We start from the raw sequence: 24956 nt of genomic DNA on the forward strand, positions 1-24956 counted from the left end.
CGCCAACCATAGCTGGATAAGCTCCCTTCACGTCTTTCCCCAAAGGTAGGGGTGGAAGGGACTGGGGATAAACAATTCATTGATCCGAGACCTACACTCATACTAATCTTAGACTGGACTCCAGGATTGGCTGCTAACCTTCTCGCTTCGAAGCAACGTTGCAGAGAAGTCATGACGAGGCTTGTTACATCTTCCCTGCTGTTGATAGTGAAGAGTCACCAGGTTGGTCAATTGCTGTGGAAGCTTTTCTTATTTTCTTAAAGTTCAATAACCAATATCAAAATTTATTTAGGCACTACATGCCTGAGATATTTTACTAATATCAAAATCACATTTGATTAGCCAAAATGGCTAAACTGGCTCATTTACAAAAAATATTAATAATGTTCATTGTCCCTGTAAATTTAAAACAAATAAAACAATAAAAAAAATACAGGAAAATTATAAACAACACAGACAATTAAATATTAAAACAGATACATTTGTATATATAAATTTAGGTTTATAAGTAAGTTCAAGTAGAAAAATAATACAAATAAAGTAAACAGAAATGTGTGTAACAATAAAATAAATACAATGATGGTATGAAGCTGTGAATAACAGCATAAAGATGATTTGTGTGTGCTCTGAGAAACGTGGATGTGAAAATCTGTAAACAGTGTGTTCAGTTCTTGTTACAGAGTGAGAGATTGCCATACAATCAAACCAGTGGATGAATCGGTCTAATCCAGTTATCCATCCCATGTTTTCCTTCCCTCACCCTCTGCTGGGGTGATTACTGTGCTTTACTCCAGCCAAGCTTGGTCCCCAGAGAGACTCACTCACTCTCCAAAACACACATTCAAACTCATACACAGGGTCCCAGTGGTCCGGCATGGAGGTGCTACCACTCACTCTGAGCAGCTAAGGTGGAGCAGCCTGGATGGAGAGCTGCAGTGTGCTGGATGGAGAACCTGTGGATTTATAGCGTTGTTCTGCACTGACTGGAAACAAACTGCTTTAATATGGAGTTGGGAAGAGTTTGGTCCCGACACCAGAGGACGTTGCTGATCACTGTGATGATGTTCAAACTTGGTAAGTCATTATCTTCAGTGAAGCAGTTCATTGCAGCTCTTAAGATGGAAACAGCATTTCTTCATACAAAACTTTGTACATCACAGTAGGAACCCATTCAAACGTCATCCACAACCTTAAAGTGCATGTGTGCAGCCCTGCATGTTTATGTGTACACCCTTTGTTTATAATGTGTGTTGAGAACCACTACACAGTTTGGTGAGCCTTTCTTTTAATCTTATTCTCAGTCCATTCTTAGAAACTTTAGGTTAGAAATTTGCCAGTAACACATGTGGAGAATAATAGAAAGGCAAAAATATAAATGAACACTGAAATAGTTCAGTCCCCTTGTGATTTTAAAAGTCCTTTCCATAAAACATCCTTTAAAGTTATTGGTAAAAGATAGAATCAGAGGGTGCATTTATCTATTTAACAAATGCTATTGACTGAAAAGCAAGAACACCATCTTTAAAAGGAAGCTTCAGTGTCATTATTTTTGCACTATATTGTAATTATGTATCAGTAACTTAGAATCAAATGATTGTAATCCTAAGGATTTCTGGGTAGGTATAGGTCTTATCTCAAGCAGAGCACATGTCTAAATGTGTGTGTTTACAACTCGCTAAACCAAGTTAACAGGCTCTAATTGGTTCGTTTCCTCACAGCTCCCTCATGTGTGATGAATGTGCAGCCAGTGCAGCAGCATTCGTAGGGTGTGTCTGAGCTGTGGGGGTTGCTCGACCCCCAGTACCTCATGAAACTCTGTTGACCCATTTTTCCCGCGACCTTCATTTATGTAAAGCGTCTGAACCTCATTTAAAAGGTGGCGGGCCGGCACCGGGGATTGGCTGGTGGGTGGCATTGTTAAAGGTCACTATGGTAACAGGCTGAGCGTTCGGCTGCTCTGCTGCACAGCTTTTTTGTCTCATGTTTGAAAGGAGGGGGAGATGGGTATTAAGGAGCGTTGCAAGAGACCTGGCAATCTGAGCACTTAAGGATTTAAAGAAAAAGGCAGCAGCTGAAAACAGGAATGGGAAGCAGAGTGCATGTGTTGATGAAGATGAGGGACAGGGATTCTGAGATGAAGGAAAAGGGTCCCACAAATACACATTCTTTTTATTTATTTTCTATCTTTGATCACATCAAGTCTGAACAACAGCAGTTTTAACAAAAGAGGAAAGCACCAAAGGAACCATCCTCCCTCCCCATCAGAGCTGCCACCTCCAGATGATACACACAGACGAGTCAAGTGCTTTAAGGCCTCCAGTGGAAAACTGTGACTAAATCAAGGAGAATTTGCTCTAATAGTTGTTAAGGGACAGAGAAAGCTTGGGTCAAAATGGTCTCAGCTCATTAGTGAGGTATTTTACTCTTCAATGAAAAAAGAACTCACTGGGTGGATTACTAACCCTACGTTGTATGGATCAGTCAACTGATAATTATTCTGCTATGACTCATTATTCTGAATACATGTACCTGAAACAACAGCGATTTGAACTGTTACTCTAATGATTTGCCTTACAATATGTCAAAGTAGAAGATGGAAGTGGTTTGACCTTAAAACACATGTTTTGTCATGTTTGCCCCCAAACTAGACACAGACAACGTGTTAGAAGTAACGCAGCCTTTGCAACAGGAGACAAAAAGATGTGTGTCTCAGACTTTTACTGATTCAAGGGGGTTTTGTGCTTTTTTTCTCCAACCCACAGCAACCCACTGCTGTGGAGCCTTTGGAGCACAAGCAGAGCTGCCAGTCTCTTGTGGTGAATCAAAAAAATTCCTCTGAGCTCAACTTGTTCGTTAGCCAGGGGCTTCCCTTCCTCTATGACTCACAGCGTTGCTGCTTCCTTTACCCTGCAGCGTGTTTCTTAGCTGACTTTGTGTTGCTGTTGCCGTGACTATGAGCAAATACTCCCCCCCACCCAGACTGGCTTTTGCACCTGCAAAGAGTGAAACAAAATGACAAGTCCATCTTTCCATCATGTTTACCCCTCAGCCACAAGCCAGGAGGGCACAGTAAACACTTTTTATGAAACATTATTTAAACAGGAGGAAATAGTGTTCCCGACTATTTTCATCAGCATATCCATAAACACTTGTTGCTCTGGTGATTTGAGGCATGCAGGACAGTGCATGTGGGACTGAGCTAAAATGAAGATCATTGTTGTTGATTAATATAAAACATCTTGATTAGGAAGCATGAGCATTTCTTATTGATGTGCAGTTTATGTGTGTTGACATCTCATTTATCACAACACCCAGGTTAAACATGTTTTTACTTTGCTCTTCCTGTACTGAAGTTGAAATCTATGTATTTCCTATGTTACAGGATATTATTGCAAGTCAATACAAATATTTTATATCATGATTGTTCTCTAAGCCCAAAGTGTTCCAGAATAACAATCACCGCATCATCACACCACCAGCAGCAGGCTGGACTTTTGAAGCAAAGCAGGTTGTCTTGAATTCATGCCGTTGACGTTAGATTGTGACTCCTCCATCTGCAGCCTCAGAAAATGTGTCTGTTCCTGGCTGACAGGAGTGAGCCTGACATGTTCTCTGCTGTTATAGACATCCTAACCCTAATTTCAAGGTTGGACACGTTCACTCTGACATGTTTTTCTGCTCACCACGACTGAAGCCTTTTTCTTTTTACTCGAACCAGTCTGACCATTCTCCTCTGACCTCTGTCATCAACACTGAACTGCTGCTCACTGGATGGTTTATGTTTTTTGGCTCCATTCTGAGTAAAAACTCTAGTGACTGTTGTGCGTGAAAATCTCAGCAGGTCAATAATTTCAGAATAAAACAACAATAGCGTCAGAGTGAAAGTCACTGAGTTCACATGTTTTCATCAGATTGATGTTTGATGTGAACATTAACTGAAGCTCCTGACCTGTATCTGCAGGATACTGAACACTGAGCTGCTGATCGGGTAATGTGTAAATAAGCAGGTGTTACCTACAGGTGTTCTCTATAAAGTGCTCAGTGAGTATAGATGAACCAATGGCTGGACTTCCAATTCCTACTTCAAATAAAATCACACTTCTCAATCAGAGGGTGCAGTAATATGTCTAAATGAACTAACCCCCTCTTGAAGAGATGCTGAAGTCTCTGGATAGTGTCAGAGGTTTGATCAGTCAGATCTGCTCAGTGTTATTCTTGGCCTCAGATGCTGGTACCAGTCACTACAGGGATCGGCCCTGTCCAGTAATAACCATGATCTATGAAGTGCTCTGAAGCAGGGGGTTGGGCTATGTGTTGGAGGAGCGGTTATCAGCTCCCTGGAATGTGTGAGGGGTTGATTGGGTTTGGACAGAGGGGTGAAGAGTGAGGAGACCCTTGCTGCCCCTGTCAGCCTGCAGGACCCATGAGATTACAAGTAGTAGAGGTTTAAACTGCGGAGTTTAGCTGGACAGACCAGGCCTGGAGAGGATCTAGGTTATCTTCGACAGGACAAAGAGGGAGACTTTTACAAATAGATAAACAAAACATTCAGAACGATTTCAGTACAAGTTTGCGCCAACAGAGGGAGATAAAACATAGAGTGATTCATATGAAGTTGGTGCAAGACAGAGGAAAGGACTCTGAAAAAGAGATCACAGCTGGAGATGCAAAACACACCACATTTATCAACAAATGAACAACATCTGTATTATTAGCCTTATCTGCTTTACTTCCTATTCTTACTTCAGGGTTCTAAGAACAAACACCCATTCAGATTATTCGTCTCGTCTGTCTCAGTAGGTTAATATAGATACTAATGAAGTATACCTTTGGAATAATCAAATCTTGATTATAATTAATAATTTAAGAATATATAACTGAGTTATCCACATTTGCATTTAAATGAGCTCCTACTTGTTCCTGCTCAGGAAAAGATGAGTCAATGGTTTATACTAATATTAAACTATGATGATGAACACTTGACTCTTACCTGCATTGTGAGCATTGTCATTTTGAACACTGTAGCATGTGGATGAGAACACCATGCTTAGAGTTCAAAACATGATTTTAACATGAATCTAATTTGTTGAATAATGTATAGTGGGTTTTAATACAACTTGAATTTGTAATGACAAAACAACAGCAACAGAAAGGCACACAAAGGTTAGAAAGAATCACAGACTCCTTAAATGCACATCAGTGTACCTGTCAGCTTTGGTTATAAACACTATGCTGTTACCTCAGCATTTAAATAGAACCAGAGGAAGCAGAAACAACACAGTACCTCTCAGGATGTAACAGGTACGGCGGAGGTGGTGGGAGGAGATGTGAGACTGAAGAGGAAAGATCAGGTAAAAGGTGTGGCAACAGATGCGTGTGAAAGGAACTGGTATTGTTAAAAGTGGATGCAGCGGGAAATGAGGAATACGTGCGGCCAGAAAATCAACACATTGTTACCGCAATGTTGTTGCTGACGACTTGCCAGCAGAAAATCACTTTGGAAATCCCCCTACTTTCTATAAAGTTGGGGGGGCAACAGATTATCAAGAATAAATAAACGGCTAACAAAACTTGCCTCCTATTGGCTGAATATATAAGTCCTTAAATTCACCATTGCTCAGGTCAACACAGTTTTGTGCTGTAGTGTTACTTGGTTTGGCCTGAGAGCTCACAGCTATCAATCAATAAACAACAATGAACTTGCTTCTGGCCAATAAGCAGGATTTTAGCTTGTGTGTAATGAGAACATGTTCACTCAACCTAATTAGTAAAGATCTCAATGTGATTCATTGTTCAGATGCTAAACTATACATACTTCTATGAACTTGACAAATATTTTGGTACATAAACCTGATCTAGTAACAAGTATTTTTCTTCCCTCTGAAAGTGATACTAAAGAAAAAAGTAAAATAAGAAGTTACTCGATACTGACCCTGATCTTCTGGGGGAAAATTCTCTGACCTCTGACCCCTGACCCATTCACCCATCAGATCTTGAACCAGATATGTATTGTCTCTTATAGTAACCCTGAACAAATCCTAAACCAAAGAATTTGCGAAGAATAATAGTGAACATAACAAAGCCATTGCAAGTACTTTAATTTTCACGTCCATTCAACTTATGCGGCCCTTTAAACAGTAGTGAGTTAAACGTTCATTGACAACCCTGACAGCTGCTTGCTCAGTCATATAATACGTTTACTTCTAACACCATCTGCTGTGATCTTAAGTCCAGGGGAAAGAGGGGCTTCATCTCCTGAAGCACCTATAGCCTTTGAGTTGTAGGTAGCCCACTCTATAAGCCCTAATAGCCAAACTTACAGAGGTACAGTGTACTGAGTTAGCCATACATTTTCCCTTTAACTCATAATATGTATTTCAGGCTCTTTAATTTATTTATTGAAATATGTTTCATTATATTTATTTCTGGGTGCACAACTGAATATAGATTTGTCTGTTTTTTGGAAAATTAGCACTCAGTGCATTGGTGTTCAAATAGCGCATGCAGAGATATGTTTTCACAGGGTGTTGTGATGTCTTTTTCCTTCATGTCAGATAACTCAAAAACTATTTTATCTATTGTCATACAGTGATTACATGCTGTAATGTATATGAACTTGAGTTTGAGCAGGATGGACAATTTTTTTTGCTGTCTATTCGTATGAGTCTTCAGTCAAATTGATATGTTGTCACAAGATGAACACAGTAAAACCTGCACATGAACCTGCACTCGATCATTTGTTGGGCATGAGGAAAGAACATTTGAAAGACTTACAAGACTTACAAGAGTTGACTTCTACTGGAAACCAGAGGAACTAAAGAGTCAAGTTGTACTTTTGGTCAGACAAGAGACTTTGTTTTCTGGGCAATATGTTTAAGAGACTAGTTTGTATTAAATTAGCATTGGCAATGGGAAACAATTGCACTCCATTCTAGTTTGGGATTCATGCTTGTAAAAATTAAATGTTTATAGGAAAATGTGGCCTATTGCACCTTTAATAGCAGCTTCCCTTCTCATTACAGGTCTTCTGTGCACAGTGGCAGCGGACAACTGTCTCTCATCTCCCTGCAACAATGGTGCCACATGTCTTGAGCACCTGGATGACTATGTGTGTCTATGCCCCAAAGGGCCAGTATGGTTCATGGGCAAAAACTGTGAGGAGCTGTATGATCCCTGTATTACTGCACCTTGTACCAACTGTACCAGCACCCTCGGGACTGACAAGTTCAGCTGCCACTGTCCAGATGGATTCACGGGGCTAAACTGCACCCAGGATGTAGACGAATGTTACAGCAATCCTTGCAATGGTGTTAAATCCTACTGTGTCAACGGAATCAACGGATATTCCTGCTACTGTCCCCATGGATTTGGAGGTGATGACTGCCAGGTTAATGTGACCACTTGTTCAGAGGAAACATGCCAGAATGGTGGTAACTGTGAAGATATCCTTGAAACCGGGCACCAGTGCCTGTGTGCTGCCGGGTACCAGGGGACGAACTGTGAGGAGGACACTGATGAATGTCAGTCAGAGCCCTGTCAGAACGGAGCCATCTGTAAAGATGGGGTCAATGCCTACCAGTGTTTCTGTGTCCCTGGATTTCAGGGCTACCACTGTGATTTGGACATTAATGAGTGTGCCTCCCAACCCTGTCAAAACAACGGCACATGTCTGGATGAAGTGGATCACTACACATGTGACTGTGTCCCAGGCTTCAAAGGTAAGACACCGTCCAGGTTATGACTGGCTGGGTTTTTGAACCAAGAAAATTAACTTATCAGAATTAATAAGCTTATTAGCTTCGGATAAGTTTCTGAAGTAACAATTAAAATACTAATTCAAACCAAGTCATTTTTGTTTCATCTGATCCAGTTGCAAAACCTTTATTTAGAATTATAAGGCTGGCAATGTCAACAGTGTTACAGTGCAGCTGACTATCATGTATATATATACAAGACTTAACATTTAAGTTTTAAAATAAAGCCGTTAAAGTTAATAGTTCAGTAATTCCCTAACTTTACAATAAAAAAACAAAGGTAAATCAGCTGGTGATGTAAAAATAAATTCAAAAACATATATTATAATATACTTTTATATACTCTATATTACTATTATGCAGACCATGCTGTTCTACAGTATTTTGCTATTGCGTGATTAAAAAACATTTCTGGATTTTGAAATGGTCCACTCACCAACGTGATTAACAGTTGCAGAAGCAGCAGTGTTGATGACATCTACTTTAAATGTAAATGAGAGCTAATTGTAAATCTATATTTAAGGAGTGTACAGTGCAGCAAGTATAGTATGGCTTTACTTTATTGACCGAGCTTTATACCACTTCTCATTGCCCACATTGAAGGAGGTTGCATGGCTCTGTTTAAGTAGCATTAGTGTAGCTGTTGTCTGTCTGTAGCTGAGCTCTTGGCAGCTACAGTTTTATTCTGTACCTGCACTCGTGCTAAGATAATTAGGTGTGTTGCCAAGCTCATGCCTTGGCCCATTGCCATTCTTCCTCTGTTCCCATCAGGGTTTAACTGCGACGTGGAGATCGATGAGTGCGAGGTGCACCCTTGCCAGAACGGCGCCACCTGTTGGGACTACATTGCTTCATACAGGTGTGAGTGCATGGCCGGTTTCCAGGGACAAGACTGCGAGGTCAATATTGATGAATGTGCCAGCGTGCCCTGTCTGAATGAGGGCAAGTGCATAGATGGGGTCAACAGGTATTATTCACGCACGTGTTTACATTTTGAGAACGTTCCCACACATACAATCTGATTGAAGTTAGACTGATTATACAATATATACAGAGTGGTTTGAGAGAAGGTATGAAGGAAATAAACAGGAGGTTCAAGGATAAATGAAACTTCTCAATAATCCCTATAATTTATAAGGTCTTCCTTACTATGTACAGTGCCTTGAGTATGTAATGATTTGGCAATGAACAAATGAAACTGAATGTAATTGAATTTGATATTTTTAAAAACTTATTGTATCAGTACATGTCTCTTAATGTCTTAGTCATTTTTTTGAGACATGATACGAAGGTAAGTTTACAAAAAAATAATGCTCAATTTTAATCAAGCTCAGTCCAATGAGTTTGACTCATTTTAAGAGATGACACTTTCCTTAGTTATCACATGTACAACTAATACAACAGAATGGTCAATACTAGTTTATTTATTTCAATCAACCACTCAATACTTGCCTCTCATGTTAAACCTGGTGAGACCGATGTGTCACCCAGCAGTGTGTTGTGTCGGCTCGAGGTTGCGCGGCAGACATTAAAGTTGACCAGGGATGAGAAGGAATCCACTTATCTATGAGCCATTGGGATGAGTCATTAAAGCGCTGGAGGTGCTGACAATACCTGGTACAGTAGTAGAACTGATCGGACTAGCAGGGTGTGAGGAAGTTGCTTGAAGGAAGGATGTTAGTTAAATCTAACTTTCTGAAGCCACGTTGCTTTCTGGTTAAATAATTTTATATGAGAGGATTTGAGGCTTTAGGGTTAGGATTAGGGTTAGGGTAAGTTAATTGAACAAGACACTTGAGGATGTTAATTTTGACTGTAGGATAATTTTATGGATAGAAAATAAATAATAATCAAGAAAAAGATCAGTCAGTAATGAAATTATCACAATGACCTCTTGTTCCCTGTATCGAAGTATCTGCATTGTGTCTATATTTTAATGTTTTCTTTAGTATATCCACTGCTTATATGGTTTATACATGTCAGATTTCAACCAGGGAACATTCCAGTTACTCTTGCCCATGTGATTTTCAGGTGATAACTTACTTTCAAGAATCTTGACAAATAATGTGAAATGTGTCATTGTCCTATGTCAGTTTAGATTGTTACCATAGTGTCCAATATTCAGCTTTGAATCTTAGTTAACTGTTAGGTAATGCATTCTGCCCCTCAACGTGAGCCACTGATTCAGAATGATTTGATTTAATAGGGTGCTTTGTGCCATTTTGCAATCATTTTCAAATGAGAAGGAGAATGAGAAAAGATACTTCCGACAATCACAAAACCAGACCGGCTTATTTGTATCTCTGTGTTTTTCCTAGCTATGATTGTGACTGTGAGGGGACGGGCTTTCTGGGCGACTACTGTGAAGACGATATTCCTGAATGTGCCTCTGACCCCTGCAAACATGGAGCCACCTGCTGGGAAGGAATCAACCAGTACAAGTGCCTTTGCTGGCCAGGTACACTGTAGTTCAACACTAGGCCTGATACCAAACAACTTTTTCACAACACACCATAACTCTTTAATAACACATAAACCCTTGGACCCAACTCTGTGATATTCAATCGATTTACAAATGCATATCTAAATGTTTAAAGAGTACAACTGTATGCACACAAAGAGCGTCCCCTGGAGGCTGGGGTATTCACACACATAAATCAATAGAGTTAATCTGAGCCTTGAGTTTAGAAAACTAAGGGGGGGCTAAAGATCAGGGCTTTACTCCGTCTGTCATTTATGCTGCAGCTAAATAAAAGCAGCAGTGTGGCAGTCTTTGAATCCTCCAGGGTTGTGATGAATTATGAAAAGTAATGCATGAGCACATTTCAGCAGAGAGAGATGCAGGCTTCGGCAGGCATCCTGTTTTCTTCCATATGTAATGCAATGGTGTGTGCATGTCCTAAAAGTACTTTGTAGAAAAAAATGGAGAATTAAGTATTTTATAAAGTACATAATTTAAAACAATACTCACACATCATTGCAAAATCCACGTGTCTGACTTCAGCTATTGTCTTTCAGGCTCCCTCGTCATAAGTGTGCATCTAAATCTATCCGTATTTTTAAAAACAATTTAAGGAGGCTGTTATATAGAAATAACTCAATCTAAGTATATCAACTCAATAAAAATCCAGACAAAAGATCTAACACTATGTAACATTACAATAAAACGGTACCTGTTAAACTAAATGGCTTCTCAAAATCACAAGGATCTAAAAATGTCTACAGTTTACACAAAATGCATTCTGAGGTAACACCTGTTTTTTTGTAACAAAAAATAACACAGGAAGTTTCAGTTAGCTTTATTCAGACATATTTGACACCTGAATATTTTTTTCCCTTCTATTTATGTTTGATAGAAATGACCAATTCTATTTACAGTGCAGACATCATCTCCACTTAGTTCATAATCTACACAGGTTTATATGTGTGAACGTCTCTATAGACAAAAGGAATGATAATGGTGATTGATAACTGTTTAAAATAATTATTGACATGTGAGTATTGAATTAAATAGACTTGGGGGGGGGGGGGGACTCAAAACCTATCCCAAATCCTAACATGTTAGTGTGCATGCTTGTGTGTGTGTGTGTGTCCAGGTTATGAGGGAGAGAACTGCCAGTTGGATACAGACGAGTGTGAAAAGCATCCCTGTGAGAATGATGGAGAGTGTTTCCAGCGATCAGATGCCAAGAACTATGGGATGCTGCCTGAACTCAGCACAGCCACCTTCACATATGAAGAGGCAGCTGGCTTTATCTGCCACTGTTTGCCAGGGTTCACTGGTAAGCTAGCTCACAGCAGGAACCTTTTAGTTTCTTAATATGATGCCTCGTTAAAGGTTCAGAATCTGATCGGTTTCTTCCTCTCACAGGAGACAACTGCTCAGTCAATGTGGACGAGTGCGAGTCTGCTCCATGTCACCATGGAGGACAATGCCAGGATCAGGTCAACTCTTATCAATGTGTGTGTCCAGACGGCTTCACAGGTAGGAGGGACCACTTATCTGCTGTCCTATTATTTATCTTCCCCAACAAGCAGCCGTGTCCCTGTCAGTGTTCACCCTTGATATCAATGATTGTAAATGTGTAGCTACTTGAATGACCATGGTTGTTTGTCTTAAACTTCTCATATAACCCATAGGAGTGTCTACCATTGACACCGGCATGGGCCCTTAATGTTGACAAGACTGAGAGGTGTTTAAAGTGACATCAAGTCAAGTGTGTTATTTTACAGAGTCTTCACAAAATTACTCTGACCTTTTCATTAAATTGTTGTAATGGCAAATCTAAATGTGCACAACACATAAGTGTTCTATCATTTTATACCGACTGATAGGACTGTTGGCCAAGCAACCAAAGACTTGAAAATATAGCAGGCTTTCAAAAATGTGATTATTTTCTAAATTGTGATTTTTTAAAAACTTTAAAAAAAAAAACCTTTCTACACTTTATTAACTGGTAGAACAATGGACCTAGAAAACCAATTTAATGCACAGCAAATATGCTTAATTAAACTCCTTGTCCCTCTTTATCCCCCCCTTGGCCGAACTATAATGAGTTAATCCTCCTCCTGCTAATCATTCCCCATGGCCAGCAAAGGTATTTATTCCTCATTAGAGGAGATTTGTCTCTGCATCACTCAAAACAGAAGGAACAGCATCAAACTGTGACCTTGAAGTGCAGGATCTGGACTTAGAAGTGAGGAATTGAACCAAAAGCTTTTGTCAACACACCAGGAAGCGAATCTGCTAACAGTATTATGGCTGCACAATGTTTAGGCCACAACAGAGCATAGGGTGTGGGGGGGGCGGCATATGGTATGGATGAGCACAGTGGAAAACAACAAAGCCAATAAAAGTGCCATATGTCAGGTGTCCATTTTGGGCATTAAACGGGGGTCTCCTTAGTAAATTGCCCCGGGGGTGGGGGGATTACAAAAAGCTGCTTAACAGACTAATTAATGCCCGATGAAATAAGACAAAGATGATGTAAAACATTAGGAACAGCACAAGGCCATTTTCGAAATTACCTGCATTTCATTACAGTGGCATGTTACATTATAAACAAATCACTGTTTGACACAGCAGCAAAAATAGAGAGAATATCCATAACATATAATCCTGTTAACTCTGTACCGCACATGTGCAACAGGTTGACCTTCCACGTGTATGAGGTGGTCGACACTGTTAATCCTCTAGAGACGACCTTCTGTGCCCTCTTCATTGCACCATGGCCATGTTGACAGTTTCATAATGGTTGGAGCTGACAAAGGACATTTCCTATTGAAAATAACTTGGATATGGTTACAGTCATAAGATCAGTCATATTAACAAATCTGTGGGATGAGTGAACAGCTCATTCCACATCGTAGCCTCCTTGGGTTTGCTGATCACATTGTCAGTAACAGGTAAAGCTAATGGCAACAGCTAATTCTGTCAATCACAGATGAAAAGAAGAAGATATCTGATTATTCAAAAGGTTTATGTCCCTGAATCTTGCATTATGTGAATGAAGGTAGAAATAATGGATAAATATGAAAGGACAAATAAAGAAGTAGGAAATTAAAGCAAATAATGAGATTTGTGTAAAAGTATTAGTACAAACTTTTTTTACAAATCCTTAAAACTAAATGTCTAATAACAACAAAAACACTGAAAAAAAGGGAAATAGGGAAAAGGGATTCTGTTATACTTTTATGTCACAATGTGAATAACAATTCTTTATTATTTAATCCTGTTTTGGAATTTAGATATGGTTTGACTTTTGGTAACTTGGAATTCTGAAAAAAAAAAAATCATTTTTTCTCCCTCAACATTTTTATATTAATTTTAGGAAATGCTATAATCCTCTTCCTTTGTCCCTATACCAAAGTGCTGAATCTAAATCCATTGCTTGCAATTGTCTTGCAATTGTATTTTATTGCTATAACTAATAAATAAAAAGATAAATAATAGCTCCATGTATTGATGCAGCCATGCTCAGGCCTAACCCACCTGAAGCCCTGAACCTGCAGCACCACCTGTGGGTGGATTTATCAGCACCTCCTGCCACTAGTGGGCATCCACAGGCCAGCACATGGAGCACAGAGGGGAACGCAGCACAGCATTCCTCTTGTCAAACACTGGCAGGAGCCAGCTGGAGCCTGGAAGCTTACCACTCTGCTTGGGCTGGGCTGCAGACAGGAGAGGAGAAGAGGGTGTGCGGGAGGGAGGGATTCAAGGGGGATGGAAGAGGCAGAACGAAAGGGAGGAAAAGAAAAACTGGGCAGGGCTGCAGTTTAATCACTCTTGCCTTTCTGCCTGGTACAGAGAGGAGGAGGGACACTTCTGCTTTGTAAGCTAGAGAGAGAGAAGTAGAGTTTGTGTGTGTGAGAGAAAGAGGACTTGGTTGTGTCATTTTTGCCACCCAGCAGTGTGAAGTATGCGTTGGCTGTTGACTCATCAGTGGATCATGGGGGGCAGCAGGTTGATGCTGCTGCTGCTGATGTGCTGCTGCTGTGGGCCCTGGGGGCTGACAGGTACAGTATGGTACAGCACTTTTGAATACTACATTAACAGAGAAGAAGGTTGCGTGTTAGGCAGGGTGGAGTCTTGGCACGGGAGAGGACGAACAGCTTTAGGGTTCCTTGAGTGTAGAGTATTTTAAAGGACTATGTTAATGCAAGCTGACTGCTGCTGCCAGGGCTTAATGTTAGATGAGGTGTGATAAGACGGCTTTGACTACAGAAATCAGAAGGATAGACCTGTGTGTATGTGTGTTTTTGTGTGTGTCTGTGTGTGTGTGTGTGTGGGGGGGCATATAGGGCAATATTTCAGTGTCTAGCTGATACGCTGACGATGAGGGGTCAGACATATACCTAATTGCATTAAGGAGGACTGTTCATCTCTAATTGTTGCTATTAACAGCTATTTCCTCCAGTCATTTCCTCATCTGCTGATGACTCTGATGCTGTTCCCCGAGCACATCTGCTTGTTCATCTACATGTGTGCACATCATGCTCTCTCTCCTAGTGCTGTTCCCATGTTGCTTGATTGAATTTCCAGTTTTGAAATGTGACTGGAGTTTTGAAGGTTGTGTAATTAGGTGAAAAGGTGAATCTCTGTTGTTAAAAGTGAGTGTCTCTCCATGCTGCAGGTGTACACTGTGAGGTGGACATCAACGAGTGTGATAGCAATCCCTGCCAGAATGGAGCCACGTGCGAAGATGCTGCCAACTCCTATAGGTGTCACTGCCCGATAACAGAGCCTGACCAGGAACCATTGGGTGGGCGAGACTGTGACGTCCGCCTGGTCGGCTGCCAACATCACCAGTGTCAACACAATGCAGGTTGTGACCCAATGCTGACAGATGATGGAGAGCATAGCTACACCTGCATGTGTCCATCCGGCTGGACTGGAGAACGCTGCAACACCTCAACTACCTTCTCATTCAACTCGGAGGGCTACATTCACATGCAGCTGCCTATTTCTGCAAACAGGACTAGACGTGAGGTTCATGGCAGGGACCATGGGATCCACATGCAGCTCAGATTCAAGAGTACTCTGCCTGACATGGTGCTGTACTACCGGGGCATTAAGGAGCGCTTTTTCTCATTGGAAATTATTAGTGGCTCCCTCCAGGCCAGGGTCAAGTCAGGGAAGGTAATGCAGGCCATTTACCCTGGCCCTGTCAATGATGGGGAATGGTACCAGGTCTCTGTGACCATGGATGAGAGGCTGGTCCTGACTGTAAAAGGACTTGGCTGTGAGGAAGGGTGCCAGGTGAAGAATGAGGGCCACAACCATCTGATCTTCCTCCAGCCCAGCTCCTTTCAGCAGCTGTATGTAGGAGGGGCTCCACAGGAATACTTACGCCATACTTCCAGTGGGAGGGGGTTCATTGGCTGTATGGAGGACCTTCATGTTGACCATAAGCTGCTTTTGCCTCAGGACCTCATCAGAGAGGAGAACAAAGGCCTGGAAATGGGATGCACCAAAAGAGACTGGTGTCATGAAGACCCATGCATGGAGCGCGGGCAGTGTGTGGACATGTGGGTTCGTGCCAGATGTCAGTGTGACCGGCCCTACTACGGAGAAAGCTGTGAGGAAGGTGAGAATAGTTACAGGTTTGCAGAATAATGCTCTTATAATATATATATATAATAATACTTTTAATGCAACTATACTAGTGGGTTAGTGAAAACATGAATGATAATATGGTCTGATGTTTAAGATTTACTCATCCAGCAAACAAACAGCAGCATAAGTAATTATTTCAATCTATTCCCAACCTCTATCTACATGATACAAAGTTTCACCTATTCTGGTTTGGATGGCAACAACTCATGATATATTTCTTAAGCTGCAAATGCTCCACAGTAATAACCAGCCAGTTGCTAACTTTGTCTTTGTCTAAGATTTTTGCTGCTGAGCAGGTAGCGGCCAGACGTCTGACTGAAAACATCTGCCTGCTGCTGTTAAAAACATAACAGAGAGAAAGAGACTTGAATCATGATAGTTACATTGAACGCTGTCAAAACAAAACAATTATTTGAAATAAGCTGAAACAAAATAGATCTGAGGCGAACAGCAGAGTTGGTCATAATCATTATCTGTATGGGTCTAACTTAAAAAGAGTTGTCCACACTGCCCGTTAAGCAAGTTTATCTTTTAAGTGAGACCCTTCACTGTGTCTTTTATTTCTGTCAAGAATTAACACTGCTGAAGTCAAAGGAGGCCCATAACGATGAGTCTTGAAAAATGCTCAGGCCTGTAGATATCATAAAAAGACTTTAAAAGTAAATTATTGCTGATGCAAGTATTTACCAGTGTTTTAGGTGAGATGTATGTGTGACATATTTCTGCTTCCAACTCCAATCTTAGAGTACCCGTCCTGGACCTTCGGCCATGAGAACACCACCAGCTACTCAACCTTCAATATCTCAGAAACCCATGGAGACAACTTCACCATTTCCTTTTTGATGCGCTCCCTCAAACACAATGGCCTCCTCTTGCAGCTCAGTCGAGAAGGAAAGTCCTACTTGACGATCTATCTGAAGGAAGGCACTGTTGCTATCTACAGTCCTTACACCACATTGTTGTCAGAGGCAAAGTTTGTCACTGATGGCAACAATAATTTGGTCACTATCAAGGTACGCTATGGCCATGTGGTCTTCCCCAAAGCGGGGAACCATCGTGCTTTAGGGAATGTGAGTGTGGAGGCAGGAGATGTAGCGTATGTTGGTGGGCTCCCTTTGGACAAGAGCATAAACAATTGGGGTGGAAACTTCAAGGGCTGCCTGCAGGACATTCGGCTGGACCACAAGTATCTGACCATTGAGGATCATCCAGACAGCCTGGAGGTTTACCAGGCAAGCACAGAGAATGTGCTGCGAGGATGTCAAAGTGATGACACATGCAAGGTAAAAGAGAAATACAGAAGATAGTTGATCACCACTTTAACCAAAGAGCAGACAAACAATCATATATGTGTGTATACATATATGCCACCCCTCACAATCAGAAAGTGTTTTAATGTTTTATATCAAACAGGGGTCACACAGTAACTCCTAACAGCATTTGGATCAGGGATCAGGAACCAAGAAAACTACTTACCCCACCAGAATTACTGCTAAGCACAAACTACATCTGTTATTTCTAATATCAAATTTATATCTGCTCCTGCTATGACTACCTACCACAAGTAATACAACTTCTATAACTACTACTGGAAATCATGCAGTTTGTAGTATGTATGATTTATGTTTTAACCAAGGTCTGACTTAACAGATCATGTGGTTGTCTAAATCAATCAGGATATAACCATAACTTTCTTCTTTTGAAATAACATCAAGTAAATAAAGTCACAATAGCAAAGAAATAGCATTTTCAGCAACTCAATATACAACCACTGGATGCCAACATGCTAGCATTTCTGCAAAAGTACAAGTCAGGCAAATGAGAATTTGGTTCCATGTTAGCTGCTAGTGGCAGTAGATGTACATATAGGGGATTTCCATAACCATTAGAAATCTGTGCCAAATTTAATTTCTGTCTATCTGACTCAATGACCAATCAACACAAAAGCGTATTATCACTACAGCCACTATGGCATGGATACATGTCAACAAAATGGTCTGGCTAATTTGCATTTATAATGAAAATCTCCATGTTTAACCAATGCAAGGCTCTAACAAGGAGCTCACGCTAATTGTTTTAGTTCCTTGCACTGTTTGTCTGATTGTTTGGCTCTACTTTATCATCCCAACCCTATTAACACTGACCTGGTTTTGAATGCCTCTGGTCTGTAAGTTATCAGTCCTCTCTGCAGTTTTAACACCTGTGGTCACATCAGGTGAGAGATTTTGAAATTGATCTTGTAATCCATCCATCTGTGTTTGTCTTTGCACAGGATGAGCCCTGTTCCAATGGTGGACAGTGTCACATCACCTGGAATGACTTCATCTGTGACTGTTCCATTAACTTCTCCGGCCGGCTGTGTGAGACACGTCTATGGTGCGTCGACAACCCTTGTTTTGATGGAGTGGACTGTGTGGACCTACAGGATGGTTATGAGTGTAAGTATCCTTTGGTAGTGATTATCACTGCATTCATCAAGGCAGGACAAGTCAGGCCAGGACAAGTTTATTTGTTTAGCTCTTAATCTTAGTGGTCAACAGATGTTCCGAAGGACCATTTCTCATTAAATGCTACGGACAACCAGACAACCTGACCTCAAGTGAAAATACCTGCAAAGGTCAAAGTGAAAAATGTCCTGCAGAGTTTGCAAGTATCATGAAAAGCATCATGATGAGTTTGCATTATGGGATATTTGGGCATCATACCTACACATGTCTTTTGAGAATGGTTTTCATTTAGAGTTTAGATGATTGATGGTGCCATTTGGCTCTTTATCAATGCCTGGTCAGAATAAAAAAAGAATGGTCAAAGTCGATTTAGCATAAAAGTCTTCAACCAAAATGCTAAATTTTACAGATTCCAACTTTATAGTTTGGAAATTCATTTGACCAATGCATGAGAAATGTTCATGTCCTTCAAACTTTACAACTTCATTTGGAAAGACTGACTTTCCAATTAAACTCAGTCAGCCAGACTTCTTCAAATCAGTACTGTGATTTAACTTTTATGTAAAACAGCATATTGACAAGAAATGTCCACATGGTGGATCAGCTAAAAAAACTCCAATCAAAGCTTGATGCATACATGCATATACAATTCAAACAATTCCATTAATATCATCATAACGATACTATATGAGCAAAATGTCAGTGTTGAGTAGCTTCAATAGTTGATTCAATGTGATAAATTTGATCGACTTTAATAGTTGGATAGTATGATAAAGACCTCCACTTTACAACACCAGCCCTGCAGGTTCTATAGAACACATGTAACACTATGTTTTAAACGCTGCTAACAGGGTCTTCTCCTCCAACAGGTTTAACTGAAGCCCTTTTCCAGGACAACTCTCTCCGATATGTTGCCAACAGCTCCCTGCTGAGCCCTGTAACCAACATCACCATGGACATAAGAACGCGAGATGAGAACGGGATCTTGTTGCGAACCACAGGCGGAGCCGAGGTCTTCTGCCTGGGTCTACTCAACTCCTCTCTGCTGGTCAAGCTGGACAGCGGGGAGAGTACAGAGCTTCTGGCATTCACAAGTGACAGGGTCATCGCAGATGGGGTGTGGCACCGTATCCAACTGACCATGGTCGACCCCACACAGGCAGAGTCCCGCTGGCGCCTAACCATGGATGGGCAAAGAGTGGGGACCAGCTTTGGGGTTGGTGGTACCCTCAACTTCCTCAACGATACTGAAATCTGGCTGGCAGAGAAATACACTGGATGCTTAGGGGAGGTGAGAGTGGCTGGAGTCTACCTGCCGCTCATTAATGTACCAGACGCCCCTCAGGTGAGCCGCTTCTCCAGACTGGCAGGCCATGAGCCAATCATAGGATGCCAAGGTGCACCAATTTGTGATTCCCAACCCTGCCTCAACCAGGGTGAGTGCCAGGACCAATTTTTTGAGTTCAACTGCAGCTGCAGAGCTGGATGGGAGGGGGAGCTTTGCGAAATAGAGATAAACGAATGCTCTTCAGGTCCCTGTGTCTATGGTACATGCAAAGACCTCCTGGCTGACTACCAGTGTATCTGTGAGCCTGGATACACAGGAAAAGACTGTCAGGAGGAGGTGGATAACTGTCTGGAGTTCAGTTGTGTGAATGGAGGAACCTGCGGGGAAACAGTGGGAACTCACACGTGTTTCTGTCCTCCTGGCTATGTCGGCAAGCGCTGCCAGTGAGTAAACACCTTTACATTTTCTCTGTTGCAACTTTTTAGACACTTAATGTTTGTTTAAAGTCTGAAAACCTGTATCTTCCTCTCAGTTCTGTTTCCCATCAATCATTGCCTTTTCTTTCTTCAGCCCTTACCCCTCCCTTTTGCTTGCATGAGTGTTTTCCTCCAAGTAATTCCATTGTTACATTATTTTACAGTCAAAGGGATACTATAAAAGCAAAATAGTTTTAGTATGAATTTGTAGAGTAGTAATATTGGAGATATTAATGGAACTACCCTCTGATTTACATGTCAAAGTATTGTCATGTCTGACCTTAGAGCTTACAAAACTAAACTTTTTGTTTACTTTATTTTTGCAGTTGTGAAACAAATTGGCAATTTACAGGCATGTACTTTGAAAATACAATTGAGCTTCATTGTACAATCAATCCTCCTTCATAAAAGGGTTGTAATGTTCACTTTGTTTAAGAGATGTACTGATTATAATTATGTTTATTTTGGAGGCTGTAGTTTATGTTGCTTTGGAACAGCTCTGCATTTTAGGGAGCAAAATGATAAAAACACTTATACAGTATAACGCCAATGATTTAGTTGAGTCAACACTTCTCAGAGACAGTATCCACACAATGTGGAAATTACAGTCTTCACGAAGCAGGTTCTTATTACAGGAGTGTTTTATAAGACAGCATTAGTTTTAGCTATGTGTACCTAATGAACTGTCAACAGAGTGCATATTGTAAAAGGGAGTATGTTTGTGTATCCATTAGGTGGCGTTTTCCCCCAATGGCATGTGATGCATACACAGACTGTCTTAATGGAGGGGTTTGTATAGGAGGCAGCTCTGGAGGAAACTGCACCTGCAAGCCTGGATACACTGGAGCCAGGTGAGAGCAGCACACTGCACAATCCTCAGTACACTCCTGCAGCTGAGGAGAAAGTCTATCTGAACCACATCCAAAGTTTAAAGGTCAAGAAAGAATGAGGTTGTGTGTGTGTGTGTGTGTGTGTGTGTGTGTGTGTGTGTGTGTGTGTGTGATTGTGTGTGTGTGTGTGAGTGAGTGTGAGCAGCTGCTCTGTCAGTCAGCGTTGTGTTAAAACCCTGCTGATGTGTTTCAGGTGCGAGACAGAAATAGACGAGTGTGAGTCCAACCCTTGTCTCAACGGTGCCACCTGTCTGGACAGACTCAACCACTTCCAGTGTGTGTGTGTGCTAGGCTTCAGCGGCACACTGTGTGAGAGCAATGTAAGTCACTCTGACACTGAGTTAATTTTACTTTCACATCACGTGCTCAATTAGAGCCTGGATCTGAGCAGAAGGTTTGAGATGCATGGCTCTGATTCAGGCGTCTTGTCGCTGGCACTGGTTCCATAATCTGGAAACAATTGGCGACACAGACACACATGATAAAGTGTGGTTCTAAACAAAGGCAAAGCAAATACATTTATGTTAATCTTATAATTTATTGCCCTGGTCCAGTGAATCTAAAGTATATTTATTTTGGCATGTAGCATGCATGCCCATGTGGTATGTACTTTGAAGATTCAGCAATCAGGTTTCCCAGCATCCAGTGTTTTAAACAAGAATTTCAGAGTGTAGAGATCTAGAAAGTGAACAACAGAATTGACAAGTATGAAAAACTTCAAATGTAGAGTGTGCAACAGAATGTACTATTGAACAGGCAACAAATGAACCTAACAATATCTATGTTAAACAAAATGTGAACAATTTGAAAAATATACACATTCAGATGCACAATATATTAAATAAAGTGAAAATGCTTTTAATTACGAATATGATGTTCTTGAGAAGTCTAGAGTATGTTGTTGAGCTGAATAGTTAGAATTCATAATTTAGCTTTTAATTTACATTCCTCTCAAAACTTTTATTAGTTTTTATTCTATTTTAATCTTTGACAAGTTTAACTGCTTCCTACCTTCTCTTAAAGCATGACGAGATAGATCACCTATAAGAATAATGTTCCGTTGGGCTTCATTTGGATGATAAAACCCATTTACAACTTCAGACTTGATTATTTTGACACTTTACTGTATGGCTTGTGGTTTTGTAGAAAAAGGAGTATATGGAGCGAGTTCCCTGGCTTGCTGTGACCATCCCTCTGATCACGCTGTGTATGTTGGTGGCCATCCTGGTGGTATTTTTCCTCATCATGACGGCCCGGAAGAAGCGTCAGTCGGAGGGCACATACAGCCCGAGCTCACAGGAAGTAGCTGGTGCCAGGCTGGAGATGGGCAGCGTCCTCAAAGTTCCTCCAGAGGAGCGGCTCATCTGAGTCCTACAGCTCTGCCTCACAACTTCACATCCAGTGGATGTACTGTATCTATGTAAAGGGCCGAGAGAACATGTGCTCTGCATTGTGACACTGCTGAGCTCTCCTGCCCAATACAAGAAAAAGATAGAGGATAAATCAATGACTGACAATCTGCCTGGGAAAACTACTGATTTTGAAGCCTGAGAGGTGGACAAATAAAGACCAGAGGTGAGAGAGGGATAGTCGCCTCATATCTGAAGCTGTCCTGTTACTGGGAGTGTGGTCAAAGCATGCACTGGCCCTGGATCTCCCCTTGTAACTGTGATAAAAACTCAAACTTGATTCGCATGGGACCAAAGGCCCATGAGGATCATATGAACTAAAGGAAAGCCCCAAACCTGTGGGTATTGAGAAATGTATTCACCCAGATGGAAAATCACTGAAACTGTTCATGCAAAGCAAAACCTTTTTGGAGCTGAAAACCTTCCTCTGCAGATTCCACATCTGACTCTGTTTTACATGACAGGGGAAAGAGGAATGTGTAGAGGGAGGAAAATACACCTGAAACAATTCTTTCAATAATATTTTAAACCGCATGAAAATCTATTGCAAATTATTTTCAGGAGAGGATTTCTTCACAAACTCACTTCTTGTAATAGTATTACCTCCATATACAAGTATTTCATGTTCAGAAATCTATTTGAATTCTGGCTCTATCTTTTCAGATCCCCCTGGTCATGCTTACCCTGCATTTGTTCTACTCTGATGCCATGTGGGCTTTCTCACTTGATTTTTTTCTCCTTTCAAATTTGTAATTCATCTTTTTTCTCAGTTAATTCATTTTAAATGAAAACAGTGTTTTTCTTTGCTGGATCGTAAGTGTTTGAAATGTACACTGTTGTCTCGTTCACTGATTCCTCCATGGGAAGCTTTCACTCCTCAAAGCCTCTGTCCCTCCGTGTCTGAGCTGCTGCAGTCGTCACTGTGAATGAACAGATGCAAAAAGTAATGAACCTTCCTGAATGTGCATATGGACATCACTGCTTCCTCAGGCATCAAGAACTGTTGTGTTAATAATTGTTGTATTATATTGTCTGTGTGCACTGTATGGCCAACAGGTTAACCACTGTACCCATGTTTGTTAGAGTGAAAGTATGCTGTGAGCGTCTTTGTCTTGTGTTGTGTAGAATGAGTAGCTCAAGTTCAAGCCACTGTATTTTATTATGTTTATTATCTTCAATGTAAACAGTATTTAATTGTAGAAATCTTGTTGTTGTGAAAGGTGGTCACATCAGTATTTATGGGCATGAATCATTTCAAGTTTCAAATGTAAGAAATTAAGACCTCAAGTAATTTACAAGAATTATTCAATATTTTTGGGTGAGATAAGATGATTCTATATCTCTGTAAGTTTAAAAAAAGCTGAAGGCAGATTTAGTAAGGATATCTCAGGGGATCACCTGACCTGCCGCTGTTAAGAATGTAAAAGTACAGCTCGACTAGTTCTGCAATCCACACAAACAGAAAGTTTATATTAAAAGCTCCTCGTAAGGGACTGTTTCATGACACACAGATTGTCCCAGTAACTGTGCTCACTGCACATTGAGGTTGTCGAGTTGTCACATTAGATTGATTCTGTGTGGTGACACTCCTTAAAACCAGAGGACTTCTTTTCTTTACATATGCTATGATTGAACAGATTAGATATACCTTGTGAACAGGTGCTTGCAGACATATTTTTTTTAATATGAGCTTGGATAACACACAGACTTGAGATTGATATGCATCTCCTCATCTCACACTTGGAAACAACTAAAGTAAAATTTACATTCTCATGGAACCGCTACCTACTTTCTAGCTTTGAACCAATGTACTGATACTGATCCGACTGCCTTTGACCTCAATAGTAACTTAAATAATTTCTTCATTTGTTTAGTCTATGAATTCTCAAAGTTAGCCCTTAAAGTCTTTTGCAACTGTTACTCCAGAAAATCCCACCACTCACCTGCCTTCCACTCTGAACTCAACAGGGCTGCTAACTGCTACTGTACCAGCTAACCTGAAAGCTTTTACAGTTAAGATGTTGATGTGACGCAAAGTCAGACGGACACATTGTAAGAGTTGAATGTTCATGGTACAACTTGAGAAACATTCTGTTAAAGGAAAGTCACAAGCAAGTGACACCTGAACATGAATTAGGATTTCGATCATGATCTGTCATATTTACTGTGGGGTTTGCACCATTGACTTATTTATTACCAAACATTTGTATTGACTTTATTTCATCTGACTACTACTGCCCTGATGTTGCATGTAGCACAGATTAGACTCTGTATTAGGGCAAATGAATGCAGACAACACTGTCCACAAACTGCAGTGTACTTTTTTAATGCTGTTTTATTGCCGAGGCCAATGGAGAAAGATTATTCCATGCAAATTACTGCATGGTGGTGCTGATCAGGCCAGGTCATTAAAGAATTGGTTTCCACTGTTTGATGTGGAAGAAGAAGACTGAACAGCAAATAGTCTTCAGCCCAACTCCACCCTACATGTGACTGGATGACTGTGAGCCAGACCTTATCAGCCAACATAAGTGAGACTTAACTAAAAGGCTCTCTTGGCTAGGAGCAAATCACGC

At 40.9% G+C, this 24956-nt stretch overlaps 1 protein-coding gene across 1 annotated transcript; it reads left to right on the top strand.

Moving 5' to 3' along the window:
• Nucleotides 1-1004: 1004 nt before the first annotated feature.
• Nucleotides 1005-22339, top strand: LOC133002362 (protein crumbs homolog 1-like). The gene is made up of 13 exons (XM_061072158.1): nt 1005-1074; nt 7023-7718; nt 8526-8721; nt 10073-10212; nt 11351-11536; nt 11626-11739; nt 14888-15841; nt 16615-17153; nt 18143-18308; nt 19187-20048; nt 20816-20932; nt 21165-21291; nt 22118-22339. Exons 1-13 carry the CDS (start codon nt 1005-1007, stop codon nt 22337-22339), a joined length of 4389 nt encoding a protein of 1462 aa, XP_060928141.1.
• Nucleotides 22340-24956: the final 2617 nt, after the last annotated feature.

The sequence above is a fragment of the Limanda limanda genome, chromosome 5 (genome assembly GCF_963576545.1).
Source record: "Limanda limanda chromosome 5, fLimLim1.1, whole genome shotgun sequence".
NCBI lineage: Eukaryota > Metazoa > Chordata > Actinopteri > Pleuronectiformes > Pleuronectidae > Limanda > Limanda limanda.